The 22,620-nt window shown below is 38.3% G+C and overlaps 1 protein-coding gene across 1 annotated transcript in view; it reads left to right on the top strand.

Moving 5' to 3' along the window:
* Positions 1 to 5,484: 5,484 nt before the first annotated feature.
* Dcbld2 (discoidin, CUB and LCCL domain containing 2) overlaps positions 5,485 to 22,620 on the top strand; it is a 51,297-nt gene continuing 34,161 nt past the window's right edge. Inside the window, exons 1-2 of the mRNA XM_042676836.1 lie at positions 5,485 to 5,710; positions 16,975 to 17,202. Coding sequence (XP_042532770.1) covers positions 5,494 to 5,710; positions 16,975 to 17,202 — 445 coding nt within the window. The 5' untranslated portion in view covers positions 5,485 to 5,493. The remainder of the gene's footprint in view (positions 5,711 to 16,974; positions 17,203 to 22,620) is intronic.

The raw sequence follows: 22,620 nt of genomic DNA, 5'->3' as shown, positions 1-22,620 counted from the left end.
AGCAAGTAATAAAAATCTGGATGAACTATCACACTTTATTTTTCTCTTAAAGGACAGAGACAATGATGGAGAGACTGACAGCCTCATGAAAGATTTGATAGCACTTTAAAGCAGGATTTTGGTACATAGGTCTCACCCAGAGCCATTTCTATGATCACATGAAATAATTTAGTTTCTTGGATTCCAAAAAGCATTTCACTTCTGTACATCTAATAATTGACTATGTTGCCAGCTAAGATATCACAGGAAAGGGTAGAGGACTAAAACAGGGAGGTATGTAGCTACTTACTATCCACCTAAGTCATATTATCTCAGAGGTTCTGGTTTTCTATTCAGGTTTTAGTGTTATAGTAACTAGTTATGTATAATTAGTTCTCTCATTTATAGGCATGATATTGGTGCTCTCAAAGGTGATTTTCATTTGGTCTTATAAAAATGCACTGAAGCTTCTATCAGAGATTTTAAAAAAAGTTACACTGAAAACTTGGGGATTGATCCCAGGCCTTGTGCATTCTGGGTCAATGTTCCACCATGAGCCAAATCTCTAGCTTAAATTTCATAAGTTCCTAGAAAAATGAGAGCTGTGTTAGAACCTGGGATATGAGATAGAACAGGAGAAAGAAAGGACAGAAGGGAGGTCTGGTGAATTAAAATTTCTGGTGAATTAAGATTTAGGTTGTTTTTAAGTATCTTAACATAAAATATATAACTATAAGTACATTACAGAAATGCACTATTTAATTCCTGGCATTTCATATTTGACTGATCTATGAGGTACTTAAATGAAGTCATCATTTTTCCCAGAGCCTACATCCAAAGCATTAATTCACTTACAAGTCAATAAATTGAGTCAACCGTGATTTCTACAAGTCCTGATCTATGTCAATGAATTTATGTGCACTACTCAGTTTGGGTTTGTTCTATTGGCTTTGGACTCAAGGGAACTTTGAAAGCTTGTATAGGAAGGTCATGGAATGAAGACTGGCCTTATAGAAGAAATTTATCTTCTGGGGGCCTCTAATTGTTAGGATTGTGGGTTTCTTCAACCCTATTCTCTTTGAGTTCTGATTAGAATAGCTGGCTCTGTTCAAGCCTTATGTATCCAAGTCCTGTGGGTAAAATGGTCCTGGACAAGTATCACTTCAATTGCCTCAGAATCTGTCAACTTCCAAATAAACCAAGTCCCAAAGGCAAGAAAGACAATCCGTTTCGCTAGAGAAGCATGTAGAAAATGACAGGTAATAATATAAAGTAGAATTTCACTCTGCCAGTTATTGTTCTAGAAATAAATGAGTATTATATTCTTTTGGTGTGAGATCCCAAGAGGAAAATCTGGTTATCTTCAGCTTTCTGTCATTGCCTTTACGCTTAGTACAGTGATAGTGGGGTCAGCAATAGCATCGTCTCATGCATCTGTGCTACACAGTAACTCATTGTGTTCAAATATCAATAAGGTGCTCCACAATTTTATTCTAGCCAGCATTCCAGACCTTGTATTTACAAAAAAAACCCCAGAAAGCTGAAGCACAAAATAATAGATAAATGACACCATTGACATCATGATTTTAAATCGAACTGCAATTTGCTACTACTTTGCTTTTTTTCCCCTTGACCTGACCTCAAGACCCTCTTCACAATATTCTCCACTTCATCAACTCTTCAAAAACTAATTGTGGATTAAGAAACTGTAATTACTTATTCTTCTTGATTTAGGGTAGGAAACTATATCCACAAAGAATAAAGGGTGCCCATAGCTCAGGTTTTGGTTTTTCCAGAAAGGTTTCCATGTCTGTGCTAATTCACAAGTAAATTCTCACTTGTGGTTCATCTCTATGTAGTTGATAAGATGCCAGCCTGAAATTTATAAAACTTTGCATTCTCATTCTCTACCTCTGTGACCCCAGGATTATCACTCCACTTCAGTGTGAAAAGATTGGTTTTGATACCTCAAAACTATACCTGGTTAGAACTCTTTGTCTCATTGTTTATAAATATTGAGTTCACAAAGAGAAAACAAAGCAAAATAGCAAAGCTTTATTGAAGAAAACAATACTTATCAGAGCTCCCACTAGGTGAGAGACATTCATTCCAAGCGAAGGTCATTTTCTGGGATGAATTGTGCTTAAGTTAATAATGTATCCGTGCAAGAGAGAGTTACATAATTCACAAGATCAATGGACAGCCTGAGGTCCATATCAATCCCTAAATCTAGTCAGAGGCTCCACACAGCCTGCACCAGCTATTCCCAAGACATTTAGTCCTCTGACTAGTGTCTACTCAGATCCTCATCTCTGTCTGGGGGCCAGTCAGTCGTCTGTTCATGTGGAAGTCTTCCTAGAAATGTTTCCTAAGGTTGGAATTTAAGACTACTAAAGGCCTTGGTGAGGAATGCAGTGCCACTATGGGTGGAGGGCCAAGTTTGCTTGGACTGCATAGCCGGTCTCTCGGTCTGCACTCAGTCCAACAAATGAGATGAGTTTTGTTTTGGTAACTAATACCAGAAGTCTTAGTTCACAACCAAATTCATGATCTTATCTTCTAGCTCTTTATCCAACTAAAGCAGTTTCTTCCTGTGTAGAAGATACCACCTTCAACCTAGAAATCTGAGAGTCCTCCTTCACTTTATTGTACTGCCCACATTGGATCCATTACTAAGTTTACAAATAGTCCTCCCTGCTTTCCAAGCCCACATCAGTTCAATTCAGTCACCTTCACTCCCTTTGAGCCCAGACAAGCTCTCTCAGGCTTTCTGTCCTTCTGTTCCTCTAAGCCATTCCTCCTCCTCTTGTTCAGATTTCTACAGTAAAAATCTGATGATGGCACTCTCTTAGAAATATGTATTTATTCCCAGTGTTGCAAAATAAAATTCTCTCAGCCTTGATTTTGCTTCTATGTATCTTTCCAGATTCACCTGTTGGTTGTTGCTGTTTTCCAATTAGGAGCTCAGTAATCAACTCTACTCAATTCCATTAATACCATACACTCTGGTGCCTATGATTCAGCCTAGTATGTCTCTGAACAGAAATCATATTCTCACTATGTCCTTACTCAAGACTCAGCCGAGGCTTCATTCTATTTGAATGGATTTCTTGAATTCCCTCCACTGTGGTATTGTGACACTGGTGCATATGTCAAATGTGGTACTAATGACAATATTTATGTTTGCCATCTCCTCAAGAATGTGAGCTCCTCTGACTAAACTTTATTCAACCAGTGCTTACATTAGGGCTATGACACAGTAGGGATTTCTTGGTGGAAAGCATATTGTGTGAGAAGTATGCAAGAGTTGAAAAAGATGACTTCTGAGGTATTTTCCAAGACCCTGATTTTAATTTTATGAGTCTCTTTCAAGGTTTTGAACATCGTATATTTGTGACTACCAGATTCATAATTGTGAGACACTCTTCAACCTGTGCTTTATAACAAACCATCCACCTGCTTGTCATATAGTCTTACTTATTAGCAGAGTTGGTATTAAAACTTCAATGCAGTTTTCCAACTTACAGGGTCAGATCTATTCATCTTTTAGTTGAAAATATTGTAATTTGAAAATGTATTTAGTTCATTTAAGGTGGCAAAGACCTTTACTTAGTTGTACAGTACATTGTAGAGCATCACTTGATTATTCTTATGAATGTATACTGGCTGGGAGCTGTGACTTGTCATTGTCAAGCATCAGAGTTCCATAATACATATTGTTGCTAGCCTAGCAAAAGATGAAGATCAAAAAATCAATGCACAGTTTCTACTGAATATGCATCACACAGGCATTGATATTGTGAATTGAACCATCTAAGTAGAAACAACATAAGTTGGTGCTCTATCGGCCCCCAAAGCAACTTCATTTTCCACAACATGTGTCTTATCTAATTTCCTTTATTTGTTAAGAATGACACCATCCTCTTAAAACATCGTGTTAAAAACATTCCAAATGATACCTCTCTCCTCTCCAAAATCAGTAACTACCTGGTACTACGTATTCCTCTTTCTCAAAATGAATTATATTTATTGCTCCATCTGCACAGCATCTCCACCAAATTGCTCATGACATTTATTTGCAATTATTTCAATCCGTATCACCTCTTTCTTATTTAGATTCTTCCAGACTTTTGTATTATTGCTGTGACTCCTGATATTTTTTAGACAGATATCAGGTGCTCAACAATTCTCTGAAGCATGTCTGGGTGAAGTTTCAGGTGTAAGTTTTCAATAACCTTGGCCACAGGGTCTTTCTTTTACCCTCACCACCCCCTCCCCCCTCCCAACCCTCTCCTATTCCCCTGTTGTAGTAAAGGACACAAGAAACACAAAACACATATGCTAAAAATTGAATAATACAACTGTTATTGCCACTCAAAGTTGCTGCAACAATCAGCTGTAGCTTTAAAATGGAAAACAACAGCAACAACGACAAAAAAGAGACTGGTGCCAGTAGCTCACGTTGGCAATCCTAGTTATTCAGGAGGCTGAGATCTGAGGATCACAGTTCGAAGCCAACTCTGGCAGTAAAGTCCATGAAACACTTATATTAACCACACACACACACACACACACACACACACAAACACACACACACACACACACACACAGAGCTCCTTAGAGTCATCCCTCTTCCAGGACCCAGGTTTCCCACCCCTTCCAGTGGCCTGATGTGCGGCGGGGGAGGAGCTGAGGGCAGCTGGGCGGGAGGAGCCTGCGGAAGGCGGGATGGGGGAAGGCCCGGAAGTCATTGACCAGAGCAAGCGGTGGGTCGCCGCAGCGGGACCTCTCTGGGCTGCAGTCCCAACAATAACAGGCACTCGGGTAGGGCGGGGGCCGCTATGGCCTGGAGCTTGGGGGCGGAGCCGGCAGCTTGGTGGGCGGGTCCGGATTGGGGGAGGCGGGTGGGACGCTTCCCAAAGCAGAAGGCGATTGGAGAGAGCAGAGAAGGGGCGGTGACCCTGGGGGAATGGGTCGGAGAGCTAACGGGTCGACCGAGGAGAGAACGTGCTGATTGGGTGATGGAGAAGAAGACGGACCCGAGGTGATTTTGGATTGGTCAGAAGGGCAGAGGGGGCGTGTCCAGCGCGCGGGAGAGGGAGCGCGAGGGAGCGAGCGGCAGGCCTGCCTGCCAGCTAGCCAGAGCCGCGGGCGGCGAGTTGGGGTGTCGGTGGAGAGCGTGGTGCGGGAGGAGCGTTCCTCTCCCCCCCCCACCCCCCCGCCAGGTCTGAGCCCCGGCGACTCCGGCAGCTTCCTTCCCTCCCCTCCCCCTGTGCTCCAGGCGGGGTGTCGGGGAGCGGAGGGAAGGGACGCAGGCAGGAGCGGCGGAGGCGGAGGAGGCGCAAGCGGGTGAGGGGCGGAGGGGTCCGGGCGCGGGGCGCGGCGCGCGGCGCGCGCTGCCCCGGCCTCTCCCGCCGCGGCCGCAGCCTCTTCCTCGGGTGCTGCGGCCTCGGCGGGGCCGCGTTGGGGGTTCCGGGGCGCCCGCACTATGCAGGCAGGTCGCCGACCGCCGCGATGGCGAGTCGGGCGGTGGTGAGAGCCAAGCGCGGCGCGCCGTGTCCCCGAGTTCGGGCCGCGGCCGCCGCCCCCGCCTGGGCCGCGCTCCCGGGCTCCGGCTCCCATTCCCTCCCTCCGGGCTCCCCCTCCTCCTCCTCCTCCTCCTCCATGCCTCCGCTCCTCCTGCTCCTGCTCCTCCTGCTCGTGCTGCTGGACGACGCTGGAGCCCAGCAAGGTGAGGGGTCCCCCGGGGGAGGGCGCGACTAAGCTGAGCCCCGAGGGCGGCCCCTCCGGCACCCAGCCGTCGGGTCTTCGGGTCCTTTATCCAGATCTGCGAAAGCCGGGGGTGGGCACGGTGAGACCCCCATCCCCCCCCCCGGCCGGCTGCGCGCGAGTCCGGCAGGTTGAATTGCAAAGATGGGATCTCTGCCCCCCCTCCCCAATTATCCATGCTTTCTGTACTTCGGTGATGGGGGGGGGGGGCGGTCCATTCATTCCTCTAGGAAGGATCCTGAGACCTTGCCAGGGACGATGCCTCTTGGGATTTTGAATCCTTACAACAGAAAAATGGGAGTGTGAGGCGGCGTGGAAGGGAGAACTTTTGAAGGCGTTACTCCCTAAAGTTAAGCCTTCTGGATGGAGGGACAGATACCTAGGCCAGGAAATTAAATGCAGATACCTAGGCCAGGAAATTAAATAGTTACTTACATCTGTTGGAGACCAGTGAGTAGCGATGGTTATCACCCCTTTGTAAGTGCTCAGGTTCCAAGGAGAGTGAAGGAAATGGTGATCTCCTGTTATCTTGGGCTCACTGCTTGTTCTTTAAACATTCAAGGTTACTGAGGATGCTGGTTTGTAAATTACCTTGGGCAAACGTGTGAGTCTTACCCCAAGGCAACATATACTATTGCCCTAAGGGAGCGATTCCCCATCTACAATCCTTGAGAAACTTAGTTCAGTAAGAAGGCAGACCTATTTCTTGAAAGATCATAATGGAAACAATGGGGACTGATTTTTTTTTTTAATTTTTAGTGCTGTTTTCAGATTAGTGGTACTGCCCTTATTTGAAATCAGTTTGGCTTTAGTAATTGCACACAGCTTTCCATTGCTGTTCTCATTATATTGAAGTGAGAAGGATGAAGGCTAGATTGTTTGTTACTGTTAGGAAATTTTTTTAAAACCTGTAAGCCCGGCTTAGTGTTAGTAAAGTAGGGAATCAAGGCCTTGAGGCTGACATTGAGAAGATATTTTAGTTGGGACAGCCATGTGGAAAAGTAGTGTCTAAGGAAAACGTGTGGTAACTTAACATTCATGTACATTTCTAAACCATAATTTACGGTTTACATGCTTAGCAGGAAGGTTTTTTATCAGAACTTAATATATTAGAGTGTGAGATCCTCTTGAAGTATTGAAGCCCAACTATGTATCTTCTTCCTAGCGCTCCTAGGAAAAGGAATTGACTAATACTGATCAGAGGTTGCTTTGTGGGAGGCACAGGACTTAGTGGTTTATGGGTATTAATTCATTTGATTCTCTTAACAACCTGGTGAGAGAGATGCCATTGTCCTTGAGACAAAAGAATATGGTACTTTGAAAGGAATATGTAAGCACTATAAGGTTACTGTTTCACTTACTTGCATATCTGAAAGTGTTTACATCATGTTTTTTAAACAAATCTTTGACTGGTGTAGAATCAGTTCTATGTCTCCCTAGCCCCTAAAGCTTTACTTTTGCAATTTTTCATGCCTAGGTTACTCAAACCATGAGCATTTTGACAAATGTTTCTTTCACAGTCATCTCATATAATTATGTAAATACCAATATAGATTAATACCATGTAAATACCAATATAGATTAATACCAATGGATGCTAGTGACTAGTATGTTAGCTTTTTTAAAAAATCCTTTTAAGTTGGGTAAACTTTGATTTAGTCAATTTCTTTTTGCCTTATTCTGTATTAGGTATATGAGAATACACGTAAGTGAAAATGAACTGAGTTTTGCAAAGAGAAAATCATAGTTATAAATGCTTAGCCTTATTAAACTTTGCCTACTAAGTTGATAAAGGAAGCACAGGTAGCATTCATAGTCAAAATTCAGGAATTATGAAGAAGTGAATTCCTTAATATAGTTCTTACCCTAATGCAGTCTTCAGTGGAATCCTTTTAAGCTAATCTGACCAGCCCACAAGATTGCTTTAGGGGTTATTGGTCTTCCCTCACATAACTGGAAGGAAGTTGCATTAAAAAAAGAAAAAAAGATCAGTGTTTTAAAACAAGTGTAAAACTTTTTAATAATGAGAATGTCCATGTGATATAATGCTAGTAACAAGGTATTGTGTATACCATCTAAGAAGGCAACAAGGTGTCCTGTGTACCCTATAAGAAGGCCTATGACAAAGAGTTGGGTTTTGTTGTTTGCTTTTTGTTTTTTCCTTGTGCTGGGGTTTAAACTCAGGAAGTTGCATGCTAAGTAAGCTTCTACCACTTGCATCTAGCCCTATCAATTGGTTGTCTTCTGGTGATAGAATTGTAGAATTCAGGATATTTATACTTTCCAGATTGTTTGTAATTTTTGTAGTCAAAATAAAATAAACTGTGAAAAAAATGTTTCTTGAATATATTTTTTTCTCCTCAGCCAGCCCAGGTAGAAATATATTTGATATATCTGCTCAGATGAAACTGTTCTTCTTGCCTTGTTTTGAAAGAGTGGACTATATTACCTTCATTCCAATAATGCTGCACATAGCAAATCCTCAGCATATTTTTCTGCTGACAGTGATTTTTCTTTTTATTTGGCTCAGAATAAAATTAATTGTTTAAAAACTTGCCAACCTTGCACAGCAGTGATGTGTTTTAATCAGGCTTAGTTCACTAATAAATTTATAGCTGCTGTTGATGTACATCTTACTCTGCTGGCATTTTGTTTTGTTTTTTTTTTCTGTGGCCCCCTCCCAGCTTCCCTCAGATGTGCACATGTATATACCATATATGGGGTCACAGAAATTATATAACAAATTAAGAAGAGGTCTTTTGTTTCTTGGGTCCTGTTTACTTTGTCATATCTGGTTGCATTTTCAATCTACTGGCATTTTAGATGTAACTTTTTGTGCATGTGTGTGGGCCCTGAGGCTTGAACTTGATCTGGCACTGTCCCTAAACTTTTGTGCTTAGGGCTAGCACTTTATCACTTGAACCACAGCTCCACTTCTGGTGTTTTGGTGGCTAATTGGAGATAAGAGTCATACAGACTTTACTGGCCATGCTGGCTTCAGACCACAATCCTCAGATCTCCTGAGTAGATAGGATTATAAGTAGGAGACACCAGTGGTGCTGAGCTGGATGTAACTTTTATACCTGTATTTTTTAGCTGTAAATTTGATACTAAGTTCACCTTCAAATTTTTTCTCTTCTTTTGAAAACTTTCTTCTGTAAAATATACATCTTTCTAAAACACTTGAAATTGTGAAACTTCTGCTGATGGCACATTTGCTATTGTAATAAATGTAAGAGGAAATTGTGGTCTACTATGATTGAAGTTATATTTCCAGTTTACATTATGATGTTAGCAGTTTGGGTCAACTTGTTTCAGAAGATAACTTTCCTTTGTATCATGGAAGCATGTCTGTCTTTGGGACTAGAATGTGATTTAAATGCTATAAAATAACAGGAAATTAATTTTTAATACCATTAAGGGGACTTATTTAGACCTATGGAATATGATATGTTGGCAAGGGTACTGATTTTGTTTGCTAATTGCTAATTTAGTAACTAAACCAATGAAACAAATCAAGATTTTTTTTTGAAAAGAATAATTTTAGTTCCATAATTGTATTTGGAACTAATATGGCAAACAAGTTTTCCAGTCTGTCAAATCATGCCTTGACGGGCTTGTGACTAAGGGAAATCTATTCTGAAGGATATTTGTGAATTGTCAAAAATGGAAACTGCAAGAAGTAATTGTTACTAATGTCAACATTATGTGTAGAAGTTTCCATGCCTTTTATTGTTCTGGTGAAACATAAGTGTGTACTGAGCCTGGTACACACACACATATAATCATACAACCAATCTCTGAAGCAGGATGATCCCAAGATCAAGGCTAGCAGTGTGGCTGCACATTGTAGTGAGACACTTTCTAAATCGAAAAGAAAACAACTATAAGAACATTCTCCTTCAGTCATATTCAGATGCACAAATCAAGGCATCCTTTTCTGCTGTATTTCTGATTAGTTTTGAATAATAAAAATTGGAAACATAGCACACATTCCATATGCACTAATTATCAGATTTTTAATCCCATAGCTTTTTTTTTAGAGATTTATTGGTAAAAAAAAAAAAATTATAAAATTACCAGCTAGTGATTTTTAGGTAGAGTCTCCAATCTTTTTTTTTTTTTTTTGGTCGGATGTGGGGCTTGAACTCTGGGCTTGTATGCTTATCCCTCAGCTCTTCAGCTCAAGGCGAGTGCTCTACCACTTGAGCCACAGCGCCACTTCAGGTTTTCTAGTCAGTGACAGCGAGGCATGATGGTTCAAATAATTTGTTCTTAAACCACCCAAACTGGAATACTGCTTTCGCCTCTTTTATTGACCTCAGTTTCGATATTTCTTTAACTTCCTTTGGTCTCCATCATCTCAGATCATTTTAGATTATGGTTTATCTCTTTCCCTTGGGCATATCCTTGTTGCAGCTTGTATCCTAGAAACTTATTGTCCAGATATGCAACATTCATAGGTAGAAGAAAGTTCGGGTTTTAAGGCTTATTATAGGGAATAGGAAGTTAAATCTGCTTAAGGTAGACCGAGAAAATGTTGGGAGGGTTCTGAGATACCTCGTAGAGCTGGACCAAACTAAGCCAAGGGGAAAGCAGGAATACACCTGGACTTTATGTTCGTCCTCCTTTCTCTGAATAGAAGAAGTTATGGCTACTGGAAGCCCGAGACTTGCAGTTCTAGCAGTAGATACATTCTGGGATCTCTCTTAACTGTGTAGAGTCCAGAAGTAGAAATGGCGGGTGAGCTGGGAGCCCACATTGGCCCAGTGTGAGACAGTATGCATCTATGGACCAGTCAGAACTCATCATTGGGTAGGTCATATGAAATGGTTGATAACTGCAGGCAGTCCACAGAAAGAATAAGGAGGATACTTAGACAAGCCTTCTGTTCTGAAAGGAAGAGTGTTGCATTTATAGAGTCCACTGTATTTTAAATAATTTACCAAACCTGAACAATTGCTTTGGGATATGGATGTATTAATTCTACATTCAGGTGAGATTGTATAGGAATATAGTGGTTCCATGCCCAGGATTTCAAAAGTCTGACTGTAAAGCCTTTCTAATGTATCACTTCCTTACCATAATATGACTCTTTTGGTTTATTTCTAAATTAAACAGAATGCACTAAGAACCTAATTTTTTTTTTTTTTCTTTCTTTCTTTTTTTTTTGGTCAGTCATGGGTCTTAAACTCTGGGCCTGGGTGCTGTCCCTTAGCTCTTCAGTTCAAGGCTAGCGTTCCACCACTGAGCCACAGCACCACTTCCGGCTTTTTCTGGTGGTGTGGTGCTGAGGAATCAAACCCAAGGCTTCATGCCTACAAGGCAAGCATTCTACTACTGAGCTACTTTTCCAGCCTCTTTTTTTTCTTTTTTAATGTATGCCTGGCTATAAAAATGAATAGAGGTGAGGTGGTTGCAGATGCACTTGGTCGGTATGTATGTGAGGATCTGTATCTCTTACATTCCTTCATCTAATTCAGTTCCATAAATGATTACATTTGCACAGATTGTTTGAGTTTTAGAAAGAATGAAGATGGAGCAACTTATTTTCCTGGACTTATTTTTCCTCTTTCATCTAAATGAATCGCTGTCTTACATATATAAATAAAAATAAATATAAAATAAAAATAAATAAAATAAAATACGTGATGCTGGCTCATACCTGCAATCCTCACTACTCAAAGGCTAGAATCTGGAGGGTTTCATGAGATTCCATTCCAAAACATCCAGAAAAATCAGGGCTGGAGATATTACCCAGGTAGTAGAATGTTAGCCGAGTGAGCAAGTGAGTATAAGGTCCTGAGTTCAACTCCCAGTACAACCAAATGAAATGAAAGAAAGAGAAAGGGAGGGGAGGGTGGAAGAAAAAAATGGAGAACCTGTGAACCTGAAAGTGCTCTAGAAAATAAGATCTATTTTTAAAAAGAAAATTTAAATATATTTGCCATAATAAAAAATAGGTAAAAACTGAGAAAAATATGCCATGTGAGCATACTCAAAAGAAATGAAAACTAGAGTAGATATATTAATTTCAGAACAAGGGATGTTACCAGGGGCAATCACAACATTAAGAGAATTGAAGTACTACTTCAAATTATATTTGAGAATTAGTATAATTCTCAAATTATATTTGAGAATTAGAATGATGCAATTTAAGGATCCTCAGTTATAGGACTTACAAAGTACTTCTCTAAAAATTCAGTTCTGAGTAAAGCACTTAAACTTTTAGACAAATGAAATTTGATGCATTTAGATAACAGTTGTAATTTACAACATTTTTTCCTCTTCCCTAAATGTGCCATGTTTTGTTTTGTTTTTTTTAATCAACTTGGGCTTGAACTCTGGGCCTGGGCGCTGTCCCTCTGCTCTTCAGCTCAAGGTGAGCACTCTACCACTTGAGCCACAGTGCCACTTCTGGTTTTCTGGTGGTTAATTGGAGATAAGAGTCTCATGGACTTTCCTGCCCAGATGGCTTTGAACTGTGATTCTCAGATCTTAGCCTCCTGAGCAGCTAAGGTGTGAGCCACTGGTGCCTGTTTTTTGTTTGTTTTTTTTTTTTTTTTCATTTTATTATGAAGTTTCACAGACATGACACTTACTTAGAGAAAATATGATCAGATTCACCAATTCACAGTGAACAAAATCAAAATCTTTGAGAGTTTCCTGGAAAAGTCTAAATTTTTCATAATTTATTATAATGAAACATTATAATTAGCATGCTGTCTAGTTTTGGCATACTTGTGAAACTTTCCTGCGTTTGTATTTGCTGTAATTATAGGAAATAGTTCTGGAATCATAGACTTCATATTATTTAAGTTTAGTAATGAATATTATTTGTTAGTAATATGACATAAGCTCAGGTTGAAGTTTACATGTAACCACCGGGGAGTGCATACTTACCTAAAAAAATACACTTGGAGGATGGGCACTAGTGAGTGCTCATGCTTGTAGTCCTACCCTACTCATAGGCTGAGATCTGACGATCACACTTCAAAGTCAGCGGGTCAGGAAAGTCCATGAGACTCTTATCTCCAAATGACCACCAGAAAACTGGAAGTGGTGCTGTGGCTCAAAGTGGTAGTGACAAAAGCTCAGAGACCATGCCCAGGCCATGAGTGCAAGCCCCCTGACTGACAAAAATAATAACTAAGTAAATAAATAATAAATAAATAACATGCTTGAAGTTTTAAGTAGAATAGCCTAGAATAAGCTTGTGTTCCTACTTGCTTTATTTCATTGTCATTTCAATATGTTTAATGCTCTTTCTGTTTTCTCTAGAGATAAGTAGTGAAAAGAAATAACTTCTCTTCTTGGAATAATATCAGAATTTCTATGTGGCTTAACACATACACATCTGACCTTGTACTCTTTAGTGAAAGTGGACACAGGTTCTGTGAGTAATTCTCAAGATAGATAAATCTAGAGCCAAACAAACCATAAGATCACATTCTAGCAGTTTTTTTTTTCCCCACTGAAATTAAATTTAAGCTAAAACAGTGACATGGAGGGGTTTTCCTCCTTTATGAGAGAAGGAAAACATATTAACAGTGATAGTGGTGATGATAGAGGAGGAAGAAAGGTTGGTAAGTGTATAGACTGGACTGATAATACATCCTTTTTGAGAACTTTCTCCCCCAGTAGTTTGTCAGTTCTGCCTTGTGAAGGAATGATAGTAGGTAGTGTAGCCTGGTCACAGACATGGTTCTTCCCAGTGTAGAATGCTAATCAGAAAATTTGGGCATAATTATTCTTGACCTTATTGATAACCTTTACCTGTAATGTTAAAAACTCTTCAGTCAGGTAAAATAATCTTAGCTCTTAAGACCAATACATACTTTTTTCTTTAAAGAAAAATGAAGCATTCCCCATGTTTCAAAGATTGCTAAGTGGAACATAAAACTCTTTAGCATAATTGATGGCCTTTGGGAGAATATGATTCCCTGAATTGTACTTTTAGTGAGTACAACAGCATTTCCCTTTGGGTATGAAAACCTGCCAAGAGCTAGAGAAAATCTTACATCTAAGATTTCTTAGCCTTGGCCCTAAATCAATACTTCACAACCTCAGCTCCATTCACATTTAGGGGTGTTTTTTCTATGTGTTGATTATATTTTAGTAGCATTTCAGGCTGCTAGCCTGAAGACAATGAGTGACAGCCCTGACTCCAAGTAACCGCCTTGGGAGGAAGAATGGCCTCTATGGGAGCCGCTGCCTCGGTTAGAAGAACCACTGCTCCAAGTGTCTTAGATGAATCATTGATAAAGAATATTTTCCATGCTTTAGTTTTACTTTTGAATGTTTCATCATATTTCAAATATTCTCCATGGAAAGTCTTTAGTTTTAAGAACTGTCCAAATCACCTGGGAATATATAGCTACTTAGGAAGTGAAAATGAGGACAAGGACTTTCTTTGATTTGAGAATCCAACCTTAGAACTTCTGAGTGTTGAATACAGTGGTTTGTTTTTCAAACTACAAGGGTACATGTCATTCATAAAACCATTTAGTGAGTTTGCCATGTAAAACGCCCTTCCTTCTTTGAAATAACAGGAGGAGAGCACATGAAGCTGCTGGCCTGCTGAATATGTGTACTGTGCCCAGCTTTGTCTTTACAGCAGGAGTATTTTAAACTGTGCTCTGTAACAGTAGATGAAAGTTTAGCTGTTAATGTAGTCATGTTAAACTTTGCAAATTTCTTTGAGAAGTGAAACATTTATTATTCATTCTAAAAGACTCGCCTAGTTACTTACAACTTTGTTTTCTCATCTTGCAAGAAGATGAAGTGTTGAACTCCATCACATATTTTAGAGCATTCCTGGCACATTACTTGTTAAGTAATCTTTTATACCCTCGCTCTCCCTACAGAAGACTCTGAAAAGGACATCTCTATCTGAGCTGATTTCTTTTCTCATCAACACACATGTAAAAAAGTCTCTGTTTTTCATTAGTATTTATTTTGTTGTTATAGAAATCATGCTTTATGATAGAAAAAACAAGAAACACTTCACTTATTGAAAAGTAAACAGGAGGATAGGACATCTAAAAATTATTCCAAATACTGCTTTTACTGTTTTTTTTTGTTTTGTTTTTTGTAAAGCTCATTTTACAATGATGACAATCTTTGAATGAATAGTAGCCTATAAAAAATGAAACCATTTGCCATTACAAAGTCAGAGATTCAGCTCTTGATAGGTATTTCTGGACTTTGTGAATCCCATGAATGCTTCACTTGAATCACTGCCATAGCTTGTTTATTAAAGAAAACATATTCATATTTGAGTATTTTTATTTATCCAGTGGTTTTTTTTTGCGGGGGGAGGGGAGAAGGGAGGACAGAGGGGGGAGGGGATCCGGTCATGTGGCCTGAACTCTGGGACTGGGCACTGTCCCTCAGCTCTTCAGCTCAAGGCTAGTGCTGTACCACTTGAGCCACAACGCCACTTCCGGCTTTTTTCTTTTTGCTTATGTGGTGCTGAGGAATCGAACCCAGGGCCTCATGCATGCAAGGCAAGTGCTCTACCGCTGAGCCACCTTCCCAGCCCCCCAGTGTTTTGTTTTGTTTTTTAAAGATTGAAACACTTCCATGAAGCACCATTTTTATCTTCTGAATAGTAAGAGAGCATTTTAGACTAGTTTCAAATGTGAGAAACCCTGTCTTAGGATAGCTGTTTTCTTCTCTTAGGAAAAATGTTAATGATTTATTCAAAAGTTATTTATATTTCAACTCATTTATTTTCACAGTGGGGTTTTTATAGCCCTGTTTTTAATTTAGATGATATCCAGCAGAGATATTCAAAACATTTTTCACAGTAGTACAGTGGAAATTTGCAGGAGATTTTTCAGGTTGTATAATATCCTAAGTTTTGTAGTTGCAAAAGATCAGGGAATATATTGCATAGAACCTCACATTTATATTGTTCTTCCTTTATATATTTTGAGAGAATAGCTGCTATGTCTAGTTTACATTGTGTGTGAAATGAAAGTTGGTATGTATAGAAATAGCTAAAATTTACTGTCTACTAAAAGCTAAGCTTTATAAGTGTGGTTATATTATATTTTGAAAGCCAGATTTTGAGTGTTCACTTTAAAAAGTAAAAATATAATTAAAATAAATAAAGTAGAAAGAGGAATACTAATAGGGACTGGAAGATAAACTTTTTGCAGAAGGTAAGACTTTAAAGTCATGAGAATTTAGGCACAGAGTTGTTTCTTTGTGGAAGATGTTGGAAATTCTCTTGAGCTATATCTTTAGTGAGACTAAAACCCAGTAATGTCCCTTTCATTACAACTTTTTGTACAAGAATGGTACTGTTCCAAAGGTGACCTTGAGTATTTGAAAGAAGATGTCATTTTAAAAAGATACATTTATCATCCTGTTGGATTCATTTGAATTCCATTGTTACTGAATGCTAAACAGTACAATTGAAGTGGCAGCCTAAACTTACTAACTAAACATTTGATTAATGCCTCTTTCTGGATAGTCAGTTAAAAATAAGCTAAAAATAAGCTTGCAGTAAACAGAAAGGTGCAAGTATTTCAACTTTGCAGATAGTATACAAAAGTACCTAATTCTTTATATTCAGTTGCTAAAGAATTTCTGAAACAAGAATTACCACTAAGACATAAAAGTCATTTTTCCTAGTCTTTAATAACCCATCACACTTACTATTTTCTCTTCATTCTGTAGTGGGATAAGTAAAGCTTTGTTGGAAGGGCTACCAAGCAGTCATATTTCAGTAGAATATAAAATTTAAACTTCACCAAATAGTGCTTTAATGGTTTCAGAAGGGAATATGGGATAGCCTGCAATGTGGGAAGTCATCTGCATAATCTTGAGTGCATGTTATGAAATCATTCCGCTTCTCACAGAGGTTTTAGAAGCTTGTAATGTTTATAAATAGATAAAACTGATCTGTGTTTACTTTGAACAATTACTATAAATTGATGCTCTTTTAAAGATTAGATTTATTATATGTTTATTATTTATTGCAAAATTGTGCTCATTTTTATTCAGATTGAAAAGTCCCTTGAATTTATAAATTACCTAGGTAATCATGATTGTTTTGACCTTTTTGCTCTTTGCTGTAAGTATAATTAGAACCATGTCAGTTGTTTTATCACATATAAAGAAACTATTGGTAGAATAAAGTATTTGCTTTCCTGCATAATTTTAAATCTTCACAAAGTTTAAGATTATAAACAGTATATGTGTTTTCTTTTAAAGGTGATGGATGTGGATATACTGTGCTAGGCTCTGAAAGTGGAACCCTTTCATCTAAAAACTACCCAAAGACCTACCCCAACAGCTCTGTTTGTGAATGGGAGATCCGTGTAAAGTTGACAGAAAGAATTCGTATCAAGTTTGGTGACTTTGACATTGAAGACTCTGATTCTTGCCACTTTAATTACTTGAGAATTTATAACGGAATTGGAGTGAGCAGAACAGAAATAGGTAGGAGGATATTTTCTTAAATGTATATGCAATAATATTTTGTTGCCTCAGGTTCTGAAACTAAAGCTGTTTGGTTTTGTTCTGTTGTTCTGGTACCAGGGCCTGAAATCAGGGGCTTGGCACTCTTGCTCAGCTCTTCTGCTGAAGGAGACATGAAGACTATAAAAATATGGAAAACATTGTATGGAAAAATGTCCGTCTTTCTTCAAAATAACTTTAAAAAATTATGGGAAGAACTGTGTATATTGCAACTCATTCTCTAAATGTGTAGTTCTTATTTGAATCTCTTGCAGGACTGGGGTTTGACCTCAGGGCCTTGTACTTACCTATACAGGTGCTCCCCACTGATTTATGTCTCCAGCCCTTTTCTCTGTTAGTCATTTTTAAGATAGGGTCTTGCTTCCTTCATATATACTCCTGGATATTCCTCCCATAGTTGCTAGGATGACAGTTGTGTGCCACCATGCCCAATGTCTTCTACTGAGGTGGAGTCTCTTGGACTTTTGTGCCCAGACTGCCTGGGACTCCTGTCCTCCCCAATTAACCTCTCACATAGCCATGTGCCACCATACCCAAACGGGTCTGGTGAACTTTTGTGCCCAGGTTGGCCTCTATCCATAATCATCTCAGTCTTTCAAGTAGCTAGCATCACAGGCATGAACCACTAGTGCCTGGCATCTCTGAGTCTCGATTCCAGCCAAGAGACTAAAAGAATTCTTAGATATTTCAGTTATTTAGATACTTTAAAAAAGATTATCAGCGTTGTTTTAGGAGTAATAAATGGTAATAGGATTTTAGAGGAATCTGTAATAATAAAATATTTAAAATTTGATATTATAATTTTAGTTATAATTTTATTAGATACATTCCAAAGTCCACTTGAAATATGTAGGATGTAGTTTTAATTATTTCAGGGTAAAAGACGGTAATGGAGTAGGTAAGAGAAACAGTGCTATGCTATTGGTGAAGCAGCCCGATGGATTCATGGAAGTTGTTATACTTCTGTTTTAGTGTATTTCATAAAATTCTCAAAGTAATTTTTTAAAAATAGAAAACAAGAATTATGTATTTGGACAACAAATAGTGATAACATGTTAGAGAGAAAAAGTGACATAGGAAACAGGTGTTAAAATTGCCTTCTGAGTCTAGTCATCTGCTGGAATTCTTGCTGAGATTCCCTTACAAAAGTTACCCAAAGTTGCCCAGGTTTCAGTCATTTTCTTTACTTTTAAAGGTTCTATGAAATCATGTTTTTTTTAATGTTAGGCCTGTGATAAACATTTAATGAGTATCCATTCTCCCTTATTTCCTTTATTTTTATTTTTCCTTGTCTCTTCACACAAGGGAGTACAAAACTCTATAGAGATCAAAGGGTGTGAATGGAAAGTCCTTTTGGGCTTGATGCTCTCCCTCACTCCCCCACCTAACTGCACTATTTTGGTGCTGTTTTTGGTAGTGGAAGGAAGCAAAAGTTGCCTGTCACATGTGACAGAGGAAGAAAAATTATTCAAGGATAGATGTTTACCATTTTGCAAAGTATAACAGGAAGAAACATACATGGTAGACTTGAGCACTCTACTACTAATGGGGCTTAGTCCTTCCTTTCTCATCTTTCCTCACTTTCTCTTTACAACAGAAGCAGGAACAGATGAGCTTCATTTGCCTGTAATAATAGTTCCTATTTTGGTATCAGGGTTTTTTTTTTAACATAACTGTTAATTTTAGAGTTTTAACCCTGAGAGATGGTATTATGGACTCATGACTAAAAGGAAAAGAAATAAAAGAACGGTTCCTTCAGAACTATTTAAAATCATCACTTAAATAGGATGTATTTTAACTGAGAAGGCAATTTTGGTTTATTTGACAGTTAATGAATATTTTGTATTCTTTTAGGAAAGGATAGGGTGTTATTTAATAACATGATTTTCTTGTGACTTTAGGTAACTCTTCTCTGAATTGGTAAATTGTATAGACTCTTCATGAAATAACTTTTATGTTGGTATTAAGATGGCTGTATGTTCTAATTCGTTTTTTAGATGGATTATATTAGATTAGAAAATTCCATTAAGGTTTTTTTGGGGGGGTCCGGTCGTGGGGCCTGAACCTGGGCCTGGGCACTGTCCCTCAGCTCTTCAGCTCAAGGCTAGCGCTCTACCACTTGAGCCACAGCACCACTTCCGGCTTTTCTTTTTGCTTATGTGGTGCTGAGGAATCGAACCCAGGGCCTCAGGCATGCAAGGCAAGCGCTCTACCACTGAGCTAACTTCCCAGCCCCTCCATTAAGCTTTTTATCTGGCTTTTTATCTTTTCTTTTATGATGGTTCATTATATATACTTTTAGCACATGTTAATTGTACATTGTGGGGGTTTTATTGTAATATTTCCGTATGTGCATATAATAAACTTGAATCATATTGCTGATTAATTTCTGATTTCTGAGACAGTTGCTCTTTAAAGGTGAAAATTAAACTATAAATGTGTTTATTATTACACCTACAAATACATATATATTAATTTTACAGTTATTTTTTGTCTCCATTTTGACAGCTTTTCACATTGGTCTATACACATTTATTAGCATCATTTCCCTTGTGGATATAATTGAGAAATACTCCAAAAATGAAGGGCCCCACTTTTATAATCTCATTCAATTTTATTTACCTCCCTAATTTATTTAGGTTATAATTTAGTTTACACTATCTATAAGTTTTAATTATTGATGTTACAAATACAAATAAGATTGTTACTAAGTTTTCCTTCCTTCTGAGGTTCTGGTGAAATTTGTAGAGCATTCGAACCATCTGTTGTTTGAAAGTTTGTTTTGTGTAACTATCTAGGCCTGTAACCTTTTTGGTGGCATAGTTTCTTGCCCGTCTTGTATATTTGTGCATTTCTCTCTTTATTTCCTTGTCAAATTAGGTAGTGATTTGCTTATTTTGTGTTAAAACATTTTCAAAACACAAATTTTGATTTATTAGATCTACTTTCTATTCTTGACATTTTCATTTGTTTCTATTTTCCAGATTTTTTCCGCTGTGTTTTTTTGTGGGCTTTGTTGCTAACTTTCATTTTTGTCAATATCACTGTTTAAGCCTAGAAATTTTACTCTGATTAAATTTTTAAGATATGTATCCCAGAGAATAACCTATATCAATAATTAATTGTTGATATATTAGTTGACATATTAATACATTAACATATTAATGTTAATATCTTATTACACTAGTGAATTTGTGTGTTACATTAATATGTTATATTATTACATTATATTAATTAATACATTATTGCACTGATGTAGTAATATGGCAGTTGTCAATTTTTTTTAGGAATCTATAATTTGATTTAGCTATCTCTTTTGCCTAATAACTGTTTAGTAGGTTTATTTACACTTGGAAGGATTTTATTTTGGTATTGAAAATACTTAAGTTTTTTGAGTTAGAGAATGTTGATTGTAATACTTCCATTTTATGGAATTTATCCATGCTTTCTTTGTAATGTTAATATATGACCTTTTATGTGCATGTGTGAATGTCCTATATATGCTAAATAATGAATACTTGGATCGCTTCCATATCTTGGGTGTTGTGACTACTGCTGTAACGAACATGTGAGTGCAGATGTCTCTTTGGCACACTACATATCCTTTATATAGATATCCACTAGTGAGATTACTAGATTATATAGTAGTTCTAGCTTTAAGTTTTGAAGCTCCATACTGTTTTTTGTAATGGCTGTACTGTATCCCCTCAGTAGTGTTTGAGGTTCCCATTTCTTCATCTTTTTTTTCCAGCACTATCTCTCCTGTTTTTGATAGCAGTCATTCTAACATATGTGAGCTGATATGGTACTGGGATTTGAACTCAAGGCTTTGTGCTTATTAGGTAAACAGCCTACATCTGAGCCATACCGCTAGTACTTTTTCTGTACCAGTTATTTTTTATTTAAGATCTCACTTCCTGCCCAGACACACTCCTGGGTCTCAGTTGCCTCTTTTAGTCTTCTTATCTTATGGCTGTATCACTGTACCCTGCTATCTGTTGGTGCTTGTGAATTTTCCTGCCTGAGCTGACCTGTACTACAGTCCTGCAGTCTCAGGCTTCCAAGTAGTTAGAACTAAAGTGTGTCACAGGCACCTAGCTTCATTGTGGTTTTTTATTAGCGTTTCCTTGATGTTTAGTGATGTTGAATAACATTTTTTTCATGTACCTCTTGGTCCACTCTGTCCATCTTTTTAGTTGCTGTTGTGGTACTTGGTTTAAACTCGGGGCCTCATGTTTCTTAGGCAGCCATTATCCGTAAAAAATGGCGTTACTTCAAAAGGTTGAATGTTTTGGGACAGATCCTGGAGGAATTGAAAACTTCACTGGATGAAAACTTTTCTATGCAATTTTGTGCCATTCAAGAATTCCTTTTTAGGAAATAGATTTTGATGTCTCCTCAGTGGTGAAAAGCTTATTTTTCTAGAAAGTTATTGAAAGAAGTTGCTTTATATGTATGCTATGTGTGTCTCACCTGTGATGCTTTCAGTAAGTCTGGTTTTGCTGAAGTCGACACATTATGACTCATTGCATTTTTACATTAGCATACTTGGAATGAGAAACTACCAGCCATCCTGAAAGAAGCTGCCAACTTAATAAGAGCCAGGATCTTGAGTCATCACCTTTTCAAAAGAAAAGAAACAGAAATGGAAGACAAATCTGCCTTCTTTCCAGAAGTGTGCTGGCTTTCCAGAAGATAACTACCCACACCCTCCAACCTCCACACCTCTGTTTTTTGGTGTCTCCTTGAGCCATGCCCTCAGCTCTTTTTTGCTCTAGTTTATTTTAGATACAGTCTCTCAGTTTTTGCCTAAGCTGGGCTACATCTCAATTCTCAAACATAGCCTTCCACATAGCTGTAATTTACAGACATGCACCAACTGCCTTGTTCTTTGAACAAGGCCCCACTAGTGATTGTGTGTGCACGTGCACATACAAACTGGCCTTGAACTGTGAGCATCCCAATCTGTGCTTCTTGAGTAGTTGGGATTACAGAAGTGTGCTACCACACCCAGCCAGAGATGACTTTTTAAGTTCTCCTTAAAGCAGAAGTTTAATGAGAAAAGGAAATTTGCTTAGAAAACTTGACAGGGAAAAATACTATTAATTTTTTAGTCCTTGGAATCACTATCATGAATAGTACACTTCTGATCTACTGTCTAAGCTGCAGTTCTGAAAAGCAGTATCACAGGAGGAAACTATGCTTACAAGCAAATCAACGCAAACGTGATATATTTTCTCCCTGAATTGTAGTAGTGAAAAATTTTAAAATTCTAATATGTTACATTGGTATAGGTATGGTAAAACTAGTGTGTCTCTTACGTTGAAGTATTAGTTGGTAGTACTCTTGTGGAATCACTGAAGAGAACAGGCTGCCCTG

This window comes from Dipodomys spectabilis, unplaced genomic scaffold (assembly GCF_019054845.1).
Source record: "Dipodomys spectabilis isolate Male_0828 unplaced genomic scaffold, ASM1905484v1 ptg000032l, whole genome shotgun sequence".
NCBI classification, from domain to species: domain Eukaryota; kingdom Metazoa; phylum Chordata; class Mammalia; order Rodentia; family Heteromyidae; genus Dipodomys; species Dipodomys spectabilis.
The sequence above is the reverse complement of the archived record's forward strand: the minus strand, read 5'-3'. Positions and strand labels throughout refer to the sequence as shown.